Raw genomic sequence first — 19,464 nt, 5'->3', positions numbered from 1 at the left:
TTAAATCACTCATTCATCCTGTGGAGTCTGGTCCTTAAATCACTCATTCATCCTGTGGAGTCTGGTCCTTAAATCACTCATTCATCCTGTGTAGTCTGGTCCTTAAATCACTCATTCATCCTGTGGAGTCTGGTCCTTAAATCACTCATTCATCCTGTGGAGTCTGGTCCTTAAATCATGAATTCATCCTGTGGAGTCTGGTCCTTAAATCATGAATTCATCCTGTGGAGTCTGGTCCTTAAATCACTCATTCATCCTGTGGAGTCTGGTCCTTAAATCATGAATTCATCCTGTGGAGTCTGGTCCTTAAATCATGAATTCATCCTGTGGAGTCTGGTCCTTAAATCACTCATTCATCCTGTGGAGTCTGGTCCTTAAATCACTCATTCATCCTGTGGAGTCTGGTCCTTAAATCACTCATTCATCCTGTGGAGTCTGGTCCTTAAATCACTCATTCATCCTGTGGAGTCTGGTCCTTAAATCACTCATTCATCCTGTGGAGTCTGGTCCTTAAATCACTCATTCATCCTGTGGAGTCTGGTCCTTAAATCACTCATTCATCCTGTGGAGTCTGGTCCTTAAATCACTCATTCATCCTGTGGAGTCTGGTCCTTAAATCATGAATTCATCCTGTGGAGTCTGGTCCTTAAATCACTCATTCATCCTGTGGAGTCTGGTCCTTAAATCACTCATTCATCCTGTGGAGTCTGGTCCTTAAATCATGAATTCATCCTGTGGAGTCTGGTCCTTAAATCATGAATTCATCCTGTGGAGTCTGGTCCTTAAATCACTCATTCATCCTGTGGAGTCTGGTCCTTAAATCATGAATTCATCCTGTGGAGTCTGGTCCTTAAATCATGAATTCATCCTGTGGAGTCTGGTCCTTAAATCATGAATTCATCCTGTGGAGTCTGGTCCTTAAATCATGAATTCATCCTGTGGAGTCTGGTCCTTAAATCATGAATTCATCCTGTGGAGTCTGGTCCTTAAATCACTCATTCATCCTGTGGAGTCTGGTCCTTAAATCACTCATTCATCCTGTGGAGTCTGGTCCTTAAATCACTCATTCATCCTGTGGAGTCTGGTCCTTAAATCACTCATTCATCCTGTGGAGTCTGGTCCTTAAATCATGAATTCATCCTGTGGAGTCTGGTCCTTAAATCATGAATTCATCCTGTGGAGTCTGGTCCTTAAATCATGAATTCATCCTGTGGAGTCTGGTCCTTAAATCACTCATTCATCCTGTGGAGTCTGGTCCTTAAATCACTCATTCATCCTGTGGAGTCTGGTCCTTAAATCACTCATTCATCCTGTGGAGTCTGGTCCTTAAATCACTCATTCATCCTGTGTAGTCTGGTCCTTAAATCACTCATTCATCCTGTGGAGTCTGGTCCTTAAATCACTCATTCATCCTGTGGAGTCTGGTCCTTAAATCATGAATTCATCCTGTGGAGTCTGGTCCTTAAATCACTCATTCATCCTGTGGAGTCTGGTCCTTAAATCATGAATTCATCCTGTGGAGTCTGGTCCTTAAATCATGAATTCATCCTGTGGAGTCTGGTCCTTAAATCACTCATTCATCCTGTGGAGTCTGGTCCTTAAATCATGAATTCATCCTGTGGAGTCTGGTCCTTAAATCATGAATTCATCCTGTGGAGTCTGGTCCTTAAATCACTCATTCATCCTGTGGAGTCTGGTCCTTAAATCACTCATTCATCCTGTGGAGTCTGGTCCTTAAATCACTCATTCATCCTGTGGAGTCTGGTCCTTAAATCACTCATTCATCCTGTGGAGTCTGGTCCTTAAATCATGAATTCATCCTGTGGAGTCTGGTCCTTAAATCACTCATTCATCCTGTGTAGTCTGGTCCTTAAATCACTCATTCATCCTGTGGAGTCTGGTCCTTAAATCACTCATTCATCCTGTGGAGTCTGGTCCTTAAATCATGAATTCATCCTGTGGAGTCTGGTCCTTAAATCACTCATTCATCCTGTGGAGTCTGGTCCTTAAATCACTCATTCATCCTGTGGAGTCTGGTCCTTAAATCACTCATTCATCCTGTGGAGTCTGGTCCTTAAATCACTCATTCATCCTGTGGAGTCTGGTCCTTAAATCATGAATTCATCCTGTGGAGTCTGGTCCTTAAATCATGAATTCATCCTGTGGAGTCTGGTCCTTAAATCATGAATTCATCCTGTGGAGTCTGGTCCTTAAATCACTCATTCATCCTGTGGAGTCTGGTCCTTAAATCACTCATTCATCCTGTGGAGTCTGGTCCTTAAATCACTCATTCATCCTGTGTAGTCTGGTCCTTAAATCACTCATTCATCCTGTGGAGTCTGGTCCTTAAATCACTCATTCATCCTGTGGAGTCTGGTCCTTAAATCATGAATTCATCCTGTGGAGTCTGGTCCTTAAATCACTCATTCATCCTGTGGAGTCTGGTCCTTAAATCATGAATTCATCCTGTGGAGTCTGGTCCTTAAATCATGAATTCATCCTGTGGAGTCTGGTCCTTAAATCACTCATTCATCCTGTGGAGTCTGGTCCTTAAATCATGAATTCATCCTGTGGAGTCTGGTCCTTAAATCATGAATTCATCCTGTGGAGTCTGGTCCTTAAATCACTCATTCATCCTGTGGAGTCTGGTCCTTAAATCACTCATTCATCCTGTGGAGTCTGGTCCTTAAATCACTCATTCATCCTGTGGAGTCTGGTCCTTAAATCACTCATTCATCCTGTGGAGTCTGGTCCTTAAATCATGAATTCATCCTGTGGAGTCTGGTCCTTAAATCACTCATTCATCCTGTGTAGTCTGGTCCTTAAATCACTCATTCATCCTGTGGAGTCTGGTCCTTAAATCACTCATTCATCCTGTGGAGTCTGGTCCTTAAATCACTCATTCATCCTGTGGAGTCTGGTCCTTAAATTCAGCCACCACTGATCTAACGTGTCTTTGAGGTTTTAGAAAAGCGCTCTAGAAATAAAATGTATTATTATTATTTTGAAAGGTGTGACCGGAAGCTGTCTGCTCACATCCGGTGAACTTGAGGCAGGTGTTGAGTTCGGACCGGCTCAATCTGCAGTTAACGAGATGACCGAGATGACGGAACCGACGGAACCGACGGAACCGGGAGGAAACACCGACCTCAGCGGAGCCGAGGAGCCGGTAACGGAACGGCTTCTATTAACTAACACCGGAGATATCACCGATACCTGCGAGCTAACGGCGAGCTAACGGCGAGCTAACGGCGAGCTAACGGCGAGCTAACGGCGAGCTAACTATGCTAATATTGCTAACACTGCTAACTATGCTAACGTCACCTGTATCTAGCTGGTTTACCTGTAGTTCACCTGTATCTAGCTGGTTTACCTGTAGTTCACCTGCTGACTGTAGAATGTGTGTTTGTGTTTGTTCAGGTTGAGTCCATCACTGATGAATCTGCCCTCAGAGAAGCTTTTGAAAACACTTTGGAGATCTCACAGGTATAAAGTTAATATTTAATTATATTTTATAGTTTTGATGCTATTAGAACACAAACAGTATAAAGTTAATATTTAATTATATTTTATAGTTTTGATGCTATTAGAACACAAACAGTATAAAGTTAATATTTTCTGTAATGTAAATTACAGGTGTTAAATGTCAATGTATTTTTCGTTGTGTTGTCAAACAATCCACTAAACTCCTTTTAAAAATCTTGATAATTTAAAATGAATATAATACTTATTTATAATCATCCACACGTGAAAGAAAATAACCAAAGTTCCTTTACAAATCAGTTTGGTCTGCTGGTAAATTTGGCATGTAGAAAATTAACAAATCAACACTTGACTTCAGCACAGTCTACAGTTAGTTAGTCAGTCTGTAGTTAGTCAGTCTGTAGTTAGTTAGTCAGTCTGTAGTTAGTTAGTCAGTCTACAGTCAGTCTGTAGTTAGTTAGTTAGTTAGTCAGTCTGTAGTTAGTTAGTCAGTCTGTAGTTAGTTAGTCTGTAGTTAGTCAGTCTGTATTTAGTCAGTCTGTAGTTAGTTAGTTAGTCTTTAGTTAGTTAGTCAGTCTGTAGTTAGTTAGTCAGTCTACAGTCAGTCTGTAGTTAGTTAGTTAGTCAGTCTGTAGTTAGTTAGTCTGTAGTTAGTCAGTCTGTAGTTAGTTAGTTAGTCTTTAGTTAGTTAGTCAGTCTGTAGTTAGTTAGTCAGTCTACAGTCAGTCTGTAGTTAGTTAGTCAGTCTGTAGTTAGTTAGTCAGTCTACAGTCAGTCTGTAGTTAGTTAGTTAGTCAGTCTGTAGTTAGTTAGTCTGTAGTTAGTCAGTCTGTAGTTAGTTAGTTAGTCTTTAGTTAGTTAGTCAGTCTGTAGTTAGTCAGTCAGTCTGTAGTTAGGTAGTCAGTCTGTAGTTAGTTAGTCAGTCTGTAGTTAGTCAGTCAGTCTACAGTTAGTCTGTCTGTAGTTAGTCAGTCTGTATTTAGTCAGTCTGTAGTTAGTTAGTCAGTCTGTAGTTAGTCAGTCTGTATTTAGTCAGTCTGTAGGTAGTTAGTCTGTATTTAGTCAGTCTGTAGTTAGTTAGTTAGTCAGTCTGTAGTTAGTCAGTCTACAGTCAGTCTGTAGTTAGTCAGTCTGTAGTTAGTTAGTCAGTCTGTAGTTAGTCAGTCAGTCTGTATTTAGTCAGTCAGTCTACAGTTAGTCAGTCAGTCTGTATTTAGTCAGTCTGTAGTTAGCCAGTCAGTCTGTAGTTAGTCAGTCAGTCTGTATTTAGTCAGTCAGTCTGTAGTTAGTCAGTCAGTCTGTATTTAGTCAGTCTGTAGTTAGTTAGTTAGTCAGTCTGTAGTTAGCCAGTCAGTCTGTAGTTAGTCAGTCAGTCTGTATTTAGTCAGTCAGTCTGTAGTTAGTCAGTCAGTCTGTATTTAGTCAGTCTGTAGTTAGTTAGTTAGTCAGTCTGTAGTTAGTCAGTCTACAGTCAGTCTGTAGTTAGTCAGTCTGTAGTTAGTTAGTCAGTCTGTATTTAGTCAGTCAGTCTACAGTTAGTCAGTCTGTAGTTAGTTAGTCAGTCTGTAGTTAGTCAGTCTGTATTTAGTCAGTCTGTAGTTAGTTAGTCAGTCTGTAGTTAGTCAGTCTACAGTCAGTCTGTAGTTAGTTAGTCAGTCTGTAGTTAGGCAGTCAGTCTGTATTTAGTCAGTCTGTAGTTAGTCAGTCAGTCTGTATTTAGTCAGTCAGTCTGTAGTTAGTCAGTCAGTCTGTATTTAGTCAGTCTGTAGTTAGTTAGTCAGTCTGTAGTTAGTCAGTCTACAGTCAGTCTGTAGTTAGTCAGTCTGTAGTTAGTCAGTCAGTCTGTATTTAGTCAGTCAGTCTGTAGTTAGTCAGTCAGTCTGTATTTAGTCAGTCAGTCTACAGTTAGTCAGTCTGTAGTTAGTCAGTCTACAGTCAGTCTGTAGTCAGTCAGTCTGTAGTTAGTCAGTCAGTCTGTATTTAGTCAGTCAGTCTGTAGTTAGTCAGTCAGTCTGTATTTAGTCAGTCAGTCTACAGTTAGTCAGTCTGTAGTTAAAAGCAATGTGTTTTAGTAGAAGACTGCGGTTCAGGAGCTAAAGCTGGACATTTGAATGCAAAGTTGAAGATTAGTTACATCAATCATTAATAATGTTTAAAACTCGGTTCCACCAAATGAACACTTTGGCCCACGAGCATGAAAGCACAAACTTGGCAAATGTGTGAATGGAGTCTGGTGGGTCTTGTTCTTTCACCTCAGTACATATACAGTGAGATACAGTGATGTTTGTGTGATTCTGGATTGTGTGCAGGATGTTGAACCGACAGAATCTGCAGCTTCAGAGGCGACGGACAGCAGAGAGAAGGTGGAAGAGGAAGATAGACAGCAGGACGGAGCGAGAGACGGAGAGACAGACAGACAGCAGGACGGAGAGACAGATGGACAGACGGTCCATCCACCTGCAGCTGAATCCTCCAGTACAGAGTCAAAGGTAAAGACCTCCCAGACGGGTCAGAGCGGGTTTATAGAACCAGTTTTAATATGACTAACATGATAACAAGGAAACTTCTTTGATAAATAAAGAATCTGGTTTTGTAGAAATTGTTTATTTATTAAAGGTATCGACTAAATAGTTTTAGTATCAGTAGTTAGACTCAGCTATCGTCTCTCCACTAGTATAAATCTATGTGACTGCAAGAACGTGTCTCTCTGTCCGTCAGTGGGCGGTGGGCGCTCGGTGTCGGGCGGTGTGGTCGGAGGACGGGCGCGTGTATCCAGCGACGGTGGTGTCTCTGGACGGCGAGCGCTGCAGAGTCCGTTTCAACGGCTACGGCAACCAGGAGGACGTCGAACTGAGCTCGCTCAAAAGTCCAGACGCTGCTGCTCCACAAACACAGAGACAAAACTCTACGGTGAGAATTTACCACACAGCAAGAAAACCTTCCCTTAACTTCCACCTTATTTAAAAATGAGTTAGACGGGCGCCTGCTTAGCTCAGTTAGTAGAGCGGGCGCCCATGTAACAGGACTCAGTCCTGACCGCGGTGGCCCGGGTTCGAATCCGGCCCTTTCCGCATGTCATCCACTCTCTCTCTCTCTCTCTCTCTCTCTCTCTCTCTCTCTCTCTCTCTCTCTCTCTCCCCTTTCCAAGACTCTATCCACTCTCTCTCTCTCCCCCTTTCCAAGACTCTATCCACTCTCTCTCTCTCTCCCTCTCTCTCTCTCTCCCCCTTTCCAAGACTCTATCCACTCTCTCTCTCTCTCTCTCTCTCTCTCTCTCTCCCCCTTTCCAAGACTCTATCCACTCTCTCTCTCTCTCTCTCCCTCTCTCTCTCTCTCCCCCTTTCCAAGACTCTATCCACTCTCTCTCTCTCTCTCTCCCTCTCTCTCTCTCTCCCCCTTTCCAAGACTCTATCCACTCTCTCTCTCTCTCTCTCTCTCTCTCTCTCCCCCTTTCCAAGACTCTATCCACTCTCTCTCTCCCTCTCTCTCCCTCCCTCTCTCCCTCCCCCTTTCCAAGACTCTATCCACTCCCTCTCTCTCTCCCCCTTTCCAAGACTCTATTCACTCTCTCTCTCTCCCTCTCTCCCCCTTTCCAAGACTCTATCCACTCCCTCTCTCTCTCCCCCTTTCCAAGACTCTATTCACTCTCTCTCTCTCCCTCTCTCCCCCTTTCCAAGACTCTATCCACTCTCTCTCTCTCTCCCTCTCTCCCCCTTTCCAAGACTCTATCCACTCTCTCTCTCCCTCTCTCCCCCTTTCCAAGACTCTATCCACTCTCTCTCTCTCTCCCCCTTTCCAAGACTCTATTCACTCTCTCTCTCTCCCTCTCTCCCCCTTTCCAAGACTCTATCCACTCTCTCTCTCCCTCTCTCTCCCTCCCTCTCTCCCTCCCCCTTTCCAAGACTCTATCCACTCTCTCTCCCTCTCTCCCCCTTTCCAAGACTCTATCCACTCTCTCTCTCTCTCTCCCTCTCTCCCTCTCTCCCCCTTTCCAAGACTCTATTCACTCTCCCTCTCTCCCTCTCTCCCCCTTTCCAAGACTCTATTCACTCTCTCTCTCTCCCTCTCTCCCCCTTTCCAAGACTCTATTCACTCTCTCTCTCTCTCTCTCTCTCTCTCTCTCTCTCTCCCTCCCTCTCTCCCTCCCCCTTTCCAAGACTCTATTCACTCTCTCTCTCTCTCTCTCTCTCTCTCTCTCTCTCCCTCCCTCTCTCCCTCCCCCTTTCCAAGACTCTATTCACTCTCTCTCTCTCTCTCTCTCTCTCTCTCTCTCTCCCTCCCTCTCTCCCTCCCCCTTTCCAAGACTCTATCCACTCTCTCTCCCTCTCTCCCCCTTTCCAAGACTCTATCCACTCTCTCTCTCTCTCTCCCTCTCTCCCTCTCTCCCCCTTTCCAAGACTCTATTCACTCTCCCTCTCTCCCTCTCTCCCCCTTTCCAAGACTCTATTCACTCTCTCTCTCTCCCTCTCTCCCCCTTTCCAAGACTCTATTCACTCTCTCTCTCTCTCTCTCTCTCTCTCTCTCTCTCTCTCCCTCCCTCTCTCCCTCCCCCTTTCCAAGACTCTATTCACTCTCTCTCTCTCTCTCTCTCTCTCTCTCTCTCTCCCTCCCTCTCTCCCTCCCCCTTTCCAAGACTCTATTCACTCTCTCTCTCTCTCTCTCTCTCTCTCTCTCTCCCTCCCTCTCTCCCTCCCCCTTTCCAAGACTCTATCCACTCTCTCTCCCTCTCTCCCCCTTTCCAAGACTCTATCCACTCTCTCTCTCTCTCTCCCTCTCTCCCTCTCTCCCCCTTTCCAAGACTCTATTCACTCTCTCTCTCTCTCTCTCTCTCTCTCTCTCTCCCTCCCTCCCTCCCCCTTTCCAAGACTCTATCCACTGTCCTGTCAATACAAACAAATGCTAAAAATGCCCCCAAAAAATAACTTAAAAATAAATAAAATGAGTTAGTTAATGGGTTTCTGTCGTGCTTTTCATGGTGATTTTAAGGTGTTTTCACCCTTTAAAACCTCTTAAACCACAAAAAAGTTCTGTACTACTTGTCACGCGGTGACACTGAAGGCCATGGGATACGGTCAAAAGCTCTGGTTGGGGAATATAAAGCTAGTAAGAGAGCCTTGAGTTCAGCATATTTTACCTCAGATGTTTTCCCAAAATCAAGAATGAGTATCCATAATTCAACTTTAAACATACTTGAATGTATGAAAATGTATTATTTAATCCATTAACCACCCTTCTAAAATAAAACACCTTAAATACCTTCATTTACCAAAAAACAAACCTTAAAACACACCAAATAGTCTGGAAGTCATCCACGAATTTATAACTTTAAAAGAGTCTCAAAAAAGAATTCAAAAGCTTCACATAATGTTTTACTTTAAAGCTTTTGTGGTTCATTTTTGGTCCGTTTTGCAGCGTTTAAAAAAACTTGTGAAATCGACCCAGTTCGTGTGAAAACGTCCGTTAATGGATTATTAAAATGCCTCATTTGATTTTAATGTTATCACTAAAAACATCCCATGCAGAAAACCATGAAACATTAAAACTTACATATTAGATGAATTGCTTATCTATTAATTAATTGAATGCTGCAACATTTATTTATTTATTAATTAAATTTGTGCCTTAATTTAAATAAGTGAGTGCCGACATGTTCTCCTGGCTCTGAGCTGATTATACTGTAGATTTAAACATTAACATATTATTTGCTGAACTATGAAGCCTTTTGTAAAAAACTTGATATCATGATAATTTAATTTAAATCAACGGACCCCCTGGTGGTCCCCGGACCTCACTTTGAGAACCCCTGGTTTACATGAGCCGTATAATAGAGGAATGTTAGTGAGTAACGTCCGTACTCGGTGTCTGGTTGCGGTCTTGTGTATCAGGAGTGGAGACCCGGTTCCCGGTGTCGGGCCGTCTACTCGGAGGACAGTCTGGTTTACCCGGCGGTCATTCTGTGGGTCAAAGGTCAACGCTGCTGCATTCGCTTCGACGACTACAACAACGAGGAGGAACAGGACGTCGGTAACCTGCTGCACCTCGACGAGCTCCACGGACCCAGCAGAGCCACTGCAGCCAAGGTAAACACCTGGACCTGGACCTGGTTCTGGACCTGGACCGGGTCTCAAACCTTCTGACTAAAATGTGTCTGTAGAATCAAAAAGTGTCAGATTCATAATCGTGTTGGCTTCTTCTTTGATCTGAAGGTTCCTGATTTAAATCATTTTAGACTGATTTTATTCCGTTCTCATTGATTTGAATCACGATTTATTTATTTTACTTATTTATTTTCAGGGATGCAATGACCGATACTCATGTACTCATAACCGCAAAACGACTCCGATACAACGGCTCCGATACCACTTCACATGGTGCGCCCGACCCCGCTGGGCCGGGATCCCACCTCAGCCGGCGCACACCGGCCCTCACTTTCATTGCACCACGGGGTTTTGCTTGCACCCTCTGACTCGCGTGTGTGTTAGACTCCTTGGTCCGTGTTTCAAGACGGGTCGTGTGGGTTGCAGACATCGCCGCAGACCCCTGGCGCCTTTTACGTGGGCCGAGCCCTGATCTGGCGTCACGACGCGATCGGGGCGCACTGAGGACAGTCCGCCCCGATCGACAGTCGCACCGGGAGCAGGGGGCCCCGTCCCTCCCCGGCGGGGAGAGAGGGCGCAGCGAGCCCTTTGTCCACGGTGCGGCGAGGTCCAGGCGGTGAGCGCTGTAAAGCTGCGGCCGCAAGCCACCTTCACCCCAAGCCTTTCCAAACCGACCCTGAGCCGGTGGCGGCGCACCGCCTCGTATGCGGGACTCCCCAGCCTGCCGTGTGTCGCTCACATCCTCCAGCTGGCTGTTAACGAGGGTCTCTAGGCTCAGAGAAGTACTCGTATCGGTACTCGGTATCGGAGAGTACCCAGATGGAAGTACTTGTACTCCGTCTGAATAAAGTGGTATCGGTGCATCCGAGGTTATTTTGACCGTGATCTGAAACCAGATCAGCTCAGAGTCGTTCATAACTTTAGATTTAAACTCTGACATGTTCTGTTTTGTTTTGTTGGTCCTGCAGGGCAGCAACTGGAAGTCCAGTGGAACCAGCAGTAACCTGGACTGGAAGAGGAGGAGAGAGGAGAACCAGGGGGAGAGAGGAGGAGGAGGAGGGAGGAGAAGAGAGGAGAACCAGGGGGACAGAGGAGGAGGAGAGAGGAGGTCAGCGCGGAGAGATGAAGAGCAGAACTCCTCCTGGGTGAGTCTTCCTCAGTGCTGATAGTGGTTCATCCTCACGGTGCCACCTGCTGGTCAACCGTGGGTGTTGCATTCATACGACAGCATTAAATCCACCCAGAGACCCAGAGAGGTCTGGCTCTGTTACAGTTTTTCTCGATTGTTTACACACATTTTCTGAAAGCATGCCTCATACTCTCAGAACTCTACACACAAATCAAAAAGCACACACACAATGGGCAAAACCCCTCAATTCTCCTGCAAAATGAAACTTTACATTCAAAACAATGTTATTTCTTCTCAAAATGGTATTTTGTTTTCAAATGACACACACACCATCATATGAATAGACATTTATAAGAACCAGTTGAACACTGATGTGCTCAATGTAAAACACTATGATGAATGGAAAACACTTCTTCTCCATTCATCATGATGACTCAGGCCTTTTTTTGTTCAGTGTTACACTTACTACAGACAGTACATACATTACTACAGACAGTACATACATTACTACAGACAGTACATACATTACTACAGACAGTACATACATTACTACAGACAGTACATACATTACTACAGACAGCACATACATTACTACAGACAGTACATACATTACTACAGACAGCACATACATTACTACAGACAGTACATACATTACTACAGACAGTACATACATTACTACAGACAGTACATACATTACTACAGACAGTACATACATTACTACAGACAGTACATACATTACTACAGACAGCACATACATTACTACAGACAGTACATACATTACTACAGACAGTACATACATTACTACAGACAGTACATACATTACTACAGACAGTACATACATTACTACAGACAGCACATACATTACTACAGACAGCACATACATTACTACAGACAGTACATACATTACTACAGACAGCACATACATTACTACAGACAGCACATACATTACTACAGACAGCACATACATTACTACAGACAGTACATACATTACTACAGACAGTACATACATTACTACAGACAGCACATACATTACTACAGACAGTACATACATTACTACAGACAGCACATACATTACTACAGACAGCACATACATTACTACAGACAGCACATACATTACTACAGACAGCACATACATTACTACAGACAGCACATACATTACTACAGACAGCACATACATTACTACAGACAGTACATACATTACTACAGACAGTACATACATTACTACAGACAGTACATACATTACTACAGACAGCACATACATTACTACAGACAGCACATACATTACTACAGACAGTACATACATTACTACAGACAGTACATACATTACTACAGACAGTACATACATTACTACAGACAGTACATACATTACTACAGACAGCACATACATTACTACAGACAGCACATACATTACTACAGACAGTACATACATTACTACAGACAGTACATACATTACTACAGACAGTACATACATTACTACAGACAGCACATACATTACTACAGACAGTACATACATTACTACAGACAGCACATACATTACTACAGACAGCACATACATTACTACAGACAGTACATACATTACTACAGACAGTACATACATTACTACAGACAGTACATACATTACTACAGACAGCACATACATTACTACAGACAGTACATACATTACTACAGACAGTACATACATTACTACAGACAGTACATACATTACTACAGACAGTACATACATTACTACAGACAGTACATACATTACTACAGACAGCACATACATTACTACAGACAGCACATACATTACTACAGACAGTACATACATTACTACAGACAGTACATACATTACTACAGACAGTACATACATTACTACAGACAGTACATACATTACTACAGACAGTACATACATTACTACAGACAGTACATACATTACTACAGACAGTACATACATTACTACAGACAGTACATACATTACTACAGACAGCACATACATTACTACAGACAGTACATACATTACTACAGACAGTACATACATTACTACAGACAGTACATACATTACTACAGACAGTACATACATTACTACAGACAGTACATACATTACTACAGACAGCACATACATTACTACAGACAGTACATACATTACTACAGACAGTACATACATTACTACAGACAGTACATCCATAAGTGTGTTGTAAAATATTTTAGAATATTGTTTTTATACTCAGAACACACAAATACACGGTAACAAATATATTTTATTTTCCCCACAAAAACAATGTACACAGTGAACATCCCAACCAACACAAAGTTGCACATACAGCGGTCTACATACAAAACAACAGAAGAATTTACTGTATACAGTTACAGTAAAAACAACTATGCTGCATCCTCTCTTCTGTTTCGGTCTGGCCACAGCACCTCATCCACATCACAAGCAATGTTTTCCCTGGCCAAGCAGCGGGGGAAATATCGCTTAGCATGTCGAATCCAGCCATGAAAAGCATCAACTGATTGCTAATTGTAACACTGTGTGACAGGTGTTTGCCCATGTGATGAGTCAGTGTGCATAGTAGGGCAATTGACTTTAGAATTTTGAATGACAGTGTGTTCCTTGTGAAAACGAGATTTCAAATGCAGAGAATTGTGTGTAGTGTTCTGAAAAAAGTGTGTTTTAGAACTGCAATTTGAGTGTAAAGCAGGAATTGTGCTTGTAGTTTAGCAGAATTGGTTCAGGGGGTTGGTGCATGAGTTACATGTTGTGGTCATTGTGTGTCAAGTACCAGTATTTGTGTGTAAACAATTGAGAAAAACTGTAATATACACTATGTTCTTTACAGACGATGTTTAACCTCAGACTAATATACAGAGTGGAGACCAGTCGACTCCCGTTTAACCCTCTGAGAGCCACAATAGAGCTGTTTTACTGTTCTTTAGGGGGTCCAGGGGGTCTTTACGGGGAGATAGCAGGTCAACAGTAGATGTCACATAGAAGTGGTGAACATCATCTGAAAGCTGGAAGCTGGAGATTAATCTGAGATGCAGCTCAACACTGAGGGTCAAGTTGTTCTAGTCATTAATCCAGAAGTATCTGATGGTCATCCTCATGCTCTATTACGTCTCAGACGTTGTTGGGTTGATTCCATTTGTTCCACAGATTTGGTGCTAAATTTAACCATTTTTTACCGCTGGAGAATTGATCAAAATGATCAATAATCTCCAGAATATCACATTAAGACACCAAGACCTCGAGGAACACCATAGAAGAAGACATGCTGGGATTTGGGATCAAAAACTTTTGACATTTTAGAGATTTCTGCATTTTTCGAAGGTTGGATGGCGAACACTGGTGTTGTGTTGCTCTGCTCAGAAACTTCCTTATTGATCAATCTAGCTAGGAAAGCCATCCATCCTCTGAATGCTCTAGGTCTCTAGTTTGATCCATCCATCCTCTGAATGCTCTAGGTCTCTAGTTTGATCCATCCATCCGCTGAATGCTCTAGGTCTCTAGTTTGATCCATCCATCCTCTGAATGCTCTAGGTCTCTAGTTTGATCCATCCATCCTCTGAATGCTCTAGGTCTCTAGTCTGATCCATCCATCCTCTGAATGCTCTAGGTCTCTAGTCTGATCCATCCATCCTCTGAATGCTCTAGGTCTCTAGTCTGATCCATCCATCCTCTGAATGCTCTAGGTCTCTAGTCTGATCCATCCATCCGCTGAATGCTCTAGGTCTCTAGTCTGATCCATCCATCCTCTGAATGCTCTAGGTCTCTAGTCTGATCCATCCATCCGCTGAATGCTCTAGGTCTCTAGTCTGATCCATCCATCCTCTGAATGCTCTAGGTCTCTAGTTTGATCCATCCATCCTCTGAATGCTCTAGGTCTCTAGTCTGATCCATCCATCCTCTGGATGCTCTAGGTCTCTAGTTTGATCCATCCATCCTCTGAATGCTCTAGGTCTCTAGTTTGATCCATCCATCCTCTGAATGCTCTAGGTCTCTAGTCTGATCCATCCATCCTCTGAATGCTCTAGGTCTCTAGTTTGATCCATCCATCCTCTGAATGCTCTAGGTCTCTAGTCTGATCCATCCATCCTCTGAATGATCTAGGTCTCTAGTCTGATCCATCCATCCTCTGGATGCTCTAGGTCTCTAGTCTGATCCATCCATCCTCTGAATGCTCTAGGTCTCTAGTCTGATCCATCCATCCTCTGAATGCTCTAGGTCTCTAGTCTGATCCATCCATCCGCTGAATGCTCTAGGTCTCTAGTCTGATCCATCCATCCTCTGAATGCTCTAGGTCTCTAGTTTGATCCATCCATCCTCTGAATGCTCTAGGTCTCTAGTCTGATCCATCCATCCTCTGGATGCTCTAGGTCTCTAGTTTGATCCATCCATCCTCTGAATGCTCTAGGTCTCTAGTTTGATCCATCCATCCTCTGAATGCTCTAGGTCTCTAGTCTGATCCATCCATCCTCTGAATGCTCTAGGTCTCTAGTTTGATCCATCCATCCTCTGAATGCTCTAGGTCTCTAGTTTGATCCATCCATCCTCTGAATGCTCTAGGTCTCTAGTCTGATCCATCCATCCTCTGAATGATCTAGGTCTCTAGTCTGATCCATCCATCCTCTGGATGCTCTAGGTCTCTAGTCTGATCCATCCATCCTCTGAATGCTCTAGGTCTCTAGTCTGATCCATCCATCCTCTGAATGCTCTAGGTCTCTAGTTTGATCCATCCATCCGCTGAATGCTCTAGGTCTCTAGTTTGATCCATCCATCCTCTGAATGCTCTAGGTCTCTAGTCTGATCCATCCATCCTCTGAATGATCTAGGTCTCTAGTCTGATCCATCCATCCTCTGGATGCTCTAGGTCTCTAGTCTGATCCATCCATCCTCTGAATGCTCTAGGTCTCTAGTCTGATCCATCCATCCTCTGAATGCTCTAGGTCTCTAGTTTGATCCATCCATCTTCTGAATGCTCTAGGTCTCTAGTCTGATCCATCCATCCTCTGAATGCTCTAGGTCTCTAGTTTGATCCATCCATCCTCTGAATGCTCTAGGTCTCTAGTTTGATCCATCCATCCTCTGAATGCTCTAGGTCTCTAGTCTGATCCATCCATCCGCTGAATGCTCTAGGTCTCTAGTTTGATCCATCCATCCTCTGAATGCTCTAGGTCTCTAGTTTGATCCATCCATCCTCTGAATGCTCTAGGTCTCTAGTTTGATCCATCCATCCTCTGAATGCTCTAGGTCTCTAGTTTGATCCATCCATCCTCTGAATGCTCTAGGTCTCTAGTCTGATCCATCCATCCGCTGAATGCTCTAGGTCTCTAGTTTGATCCATCCATCCTCTGAATGCTCTAGGTCTCTAGTCTGATCCATCCATCCTCTGAATGCTCTAGGTCTCTAGTGATGATGGTATGTTTGTCAGCAGGTGAAAGAGAAAGCCAGTAATCAGAGTAAAGTGGAGAAAGAAGCAGAAGAGAAGAAGAGAGGAGACCAACAGGCAGAGAAACCGACCAATCACAGCTTCTCTTTCTTCCCTCCCTTTCCTCCTCCTCCTCGTCAGTCGAGCTCAGAGGTAAAACTGACCCTTTAATATTTAATGTATTTATTAATTACTGATATTCAGTCTCACACTCTCTCTCTCTCTCTCTCTCTCTCTCTCTCTCTCTCTCTCTCTCTCTCTCTCTCTCTCTCTCTCTCTCTCTCTCTCTCTCTCTCTCTCTCTCTCTCTCTCTCTCTCTCTCTCTCTCTCTCTCTCTCTCTCTCTCTCTCTCTCTCTCTCTCTCTCTCTCTCTCTCTCTCTCTCTCTCTCTCTCTCTCTCTCTCTCTCTCTCTCTCTCTCTAGGACCCCGTGTCCTTCATCTCTCCTCCTCCTCCTCTCTGCTCGTTTGCTGGCAGCTCTGCAGGTGTGGACTCCTCCTCCAGCATGTTGATGCTGTGGTACATGTGTGGCTTCCACACCGGCAGCTACATGGTCAGTAACACCTTTAAAACCCTCTGTAAACACAACAGACCTGAGACCAGAGGCCTGGACTACGAAGCCAGTTCAACATACCCAGGGTATCTTCTCCTTATCTGGCTTCACTAACCCGTCCAGGAGCGTTAACTTAGCAGCTACGATGCTGCGTTCACTGTCCCCAGTTCACCGTCCGGGAGCGTTAACCTAGCAGCTACGATGCTGCGTTCACTGTCCCCAGTTCACCGTCCGGGAGCGTTAACTTAGCAGCTACGATGCTGCGTTCACTGTCCCCAGTTCAGCGTCCGGGAGCGTTAACCTAGCAGCTACGATGCTGCGTTCACTGTCCCCAGTTCACCGTCCGGGAGCGTTAACCTAGCAGCTACGATGCTGCGTTCACTGTCCCCAGTTCACCGTCCGGGAGCGTTAACTTAGCAGCTACGATGCTGCGTTCACTGTCCCCAGTTCACCGTCCGGGAGCGTTAACTTAGCAGCTACGATGCTGCGTTCACTGTCCCCAGTTTACCGTCCGGGAGCGTTAACTTAGCAGCTACGATGCTGCGTTCACTGTCTCCAGTTCACCGTCCGGGAGCGTTAACTTAGCAGCTACGGTGCTGCGTTCACTGTCTCCAGTTCAGCGTCCGGGAGCGTTAACCTAGCAGCTACGATGCTGCGTTCACTGTCCCCAGTTCACCGTCCGGGAGGGTTAACTTAGCAGCTACGATGCTGCGTTCACTGTCTCCAGTTCACCGTCCGGGAGTGTTAACTTAGCAGCTACGATGCTGCGTTCACTGTCTCCAGTACACCGTCCGGGAGTGTTAACTTAGCAGCTACGATGCTGCGTTCACTGTCTCCAGTACACCGTCCGGGAGTGTTAACTTAGCAGCTACGATGCTGCGTTCACTGTCTCCAGTACACCGTCCGGGAGCGTTAACTTAGCAGCTACGATGCTGCGTTCACTGTCTCCAGTACACCGTCCGGGAGCGTTAACCTAGCAGCTACGATGCTGCGTTCACTGTCCCCAGTTCACCGTCCGGGAGCGTTAACCTAGCAGCTACGATGCTGCGTTCACTGTCCCCAGTTCACCGTCCGGGAGCGTTAACTTAGCAGCTACGATGCTGCGTTCACTGTCCCCAGTTCACCGTCCGGGAGCGTTAACCTAGCAGCTACGATGCTGCGTTCACTGTCTCCAGTTCACCGTCCGGGAGCGTTAACCTAGCAGCTACGATGCTGCGTTCACTGTCCCCAGTTCACCGTCCGGGAGCGTTAACCTAGCAGCTACGATGCTGCGTTCACTGTCCCCAGTTCACGAAACACGTTCAGCTGCTGCCGCCGCCCACAGCAGGACATCACTTTGCTCCTGTGAATCAGCGCTGTAACCCGTGACGTCACATACCCGGTACAGTAGGAGTCTTCGTGTGTTTAACCCGGGTCAGATAACCAGGTTCACACATTCACACCAACAACAAGCTGGTTCTCTGGAGTTTACAAGTTGTTGATACAGTTTTATATAACTGTCAGTCTGTTAGCAGGTCACATGGTCTCTGACCGGATGTCTGCTGATGTGTTTCAGGCTCAGCAGGGGTTCAAGTCTAACTCCAAAGACTGAAGTAAGAACTACACACAGAACTACACACACCTGTACACACAGGTACACACACAGAACTACACACACCTGTACACATCTGTACACACACAGGTACATCCTGTATTTATCCTGAGTTTACACGGTGATTCATAGAAAAGGTAAAAATTAGGAGGAACACTTTTTGCTGGTTCGTCCTCCTCAGCCAATGAAAACTGCCGTATGATGTCATCTGTGGCCGGATGATGTCATAGTGATGTCATCAGACTACAGACCTCTAACATACAGTCTGGTGTGGAGTTTGAGAGATTTATCAGACCGGCAGGCAAAGAGACGAAACTCCGCGGTCGCCATTTTGGACTGAAAGCTCTTTGTAGTTGTATTATTTATTATTATAGAATAGAATAGAAATAATGTAGTTTTACTTTTGTACGTCTCTTTTTTGTAGGCGGACGTTTTACTGGCGTCACTTTCAGTCCAAAATGGCGGACGCGTAGCTCTGCTGCTGGGCGCTGATGTCGACATAGAACCAACTATTGACTTTCACTTCTCAGCGAAGTGAATATATATGAAGTGAATATATGTATGTTCTTTGAGGGAGGCTCTAATGAAATCCAGGTGCATTATGGGAAATGTAGGATCCAGTGTTTTGGGACTAAAAGTCTGCTGCTCATTGTTATATTTAATATTTATTTCTTCTGCTTTAGAGCCAGAGAGCATTGTGGGACGAGGTGCAGCCGGGAAGATCCTCTTTGTTTTCCTTTCAAAGTCAACATTATTTATTTCTTTAGTCTATTTTAAAGCTCATCTTATTTGTTCTTAGTTGGATGTTTCCGTGCTGCAGCATGTAGAGACTGTTTGTGTTCAGTTAAAGAGACGTTTGGATGTTTGTGTTTGGTTCTGTTGACGGGTTCGGGGTTCGGTCGGTGAATCACTGGAGACTGTTAGAAAATGAAATGAAGATATTTGGAGGAAAAAAGTATTTTGTTATTAAAAACATAACTGCATCTTCCTCTTTATGTCTTCGTCTATAAACTGGGATCAATATTTAAAGGGGATGTATTTCCTCTCCTCCTGATGATAGGGTCGGTTTGAACTTTGACCCCCGGCTGAGTTAAACAGCTGTTTGATCTGTTTGATAAACGATGACCTCGTCAGTCAGGAGTCAAACTGTGAGGAACGTATTACAGCTTCTTATGTGCTTTGACGTAAACGGTGACACTCGGA

The 19,464-nt window shown here is 44.4% G+C and overlaps 1 protein-coding gene across 6 annotated transcripts; it reads left to right on the top strand.

Moving 5' to 3' along the window:
- Nucleotides 1-3,007: 3,007 nt before the first annotated feature.
- On the top strand, nt 3,008-19,244 carry LOC141767312 (uncharacterized). Of its 6 annotated transcripts, none has more exons than XM_074634488.1 (11): nt 3,008-3,169; nt 3,421-3,486; nt 5,793-5,972; nt 6,202-6,393; nt 9,369-9,563; nt 10,550-10,623; nt 10,669-10,726; nt 16,125-16,271; nt 16,542-16,670; nt 18,226-18,262; nt 18,945-19,244. In XM_074634488.1, the coding sequence occupies exons 1-10, from the start codon at nt 3,095-3,097 to the stop codon at nt 18,259-18,261; spliced, it is 1,152 nt and encodes a 383-aa protein (XP_074490589.1). In that variant the 5' UTR covers nt 3,008-3,094; the 3' UTR covers nt 18,262; nt 18,945-19,244. The 6 variants fall into 6 exon arrangements, with proteins under 6 accessions (XP_074490589.1, XP_074490588.1, XP_074490591.1 ...); XM_074634487.1 differs by having other exon boundaries at nt 16,122-16,271; XM_074634490.1 differs by lacking the exon at nt 9,369-9,563 and having other exon boundaries at nt 16,122-16,271.
- The last annotated feature ends 220 nt before the right edge of the window (nt 19,245-19,464 follow it).

The sequence above is a fragment of the Sebastes fasciatus genome, chromosome 5, assembly GCF_043250625.1.
Source record: "Sebastes fasciatus isolate fSebFas1 chromosome 5, fSebFas1.pri, whole genome shotgun sequence".
In the NCBI taxonomy this organism is placed as follows: domain Eukaryota; kingdom Metazoa; phylum Chordata; class Actinopteri; order Perciformes; family Sebastidae; genus Sebastes; species Sebastes fasciatus.
This window is presented reverse-complemented; position numbering and strand designations above follow the sequence as displayed.

What these genes read in the sequence shown, in the direction of transcription:
- LOC141767312 (XM_074634485.1), top strand. Translation starts at nt 3,095, where the DNA reads ATGACCGAGATGACGGAACCGACGGAACCGACGGAACCGGGAGGAAAC. An exon ending in TCAGCGGAGCCGAGGAGCCG is followed by an intron (nt 3,170 to 3,420) that starts GTAACGGAACGG and finishes GTGTTTGTTCAG; the next exon opens with GTTGAGTCCATCACTGATGA. An exon ending in TCCACACCGGCAGCTACATG is followed by an intron (nt 16,671 to 18,225) that starts GTCAGTAACACC and finishes GATGTGTTTCAG; the next exon opens with GCTCAGCAGGGGTTCAAGTC.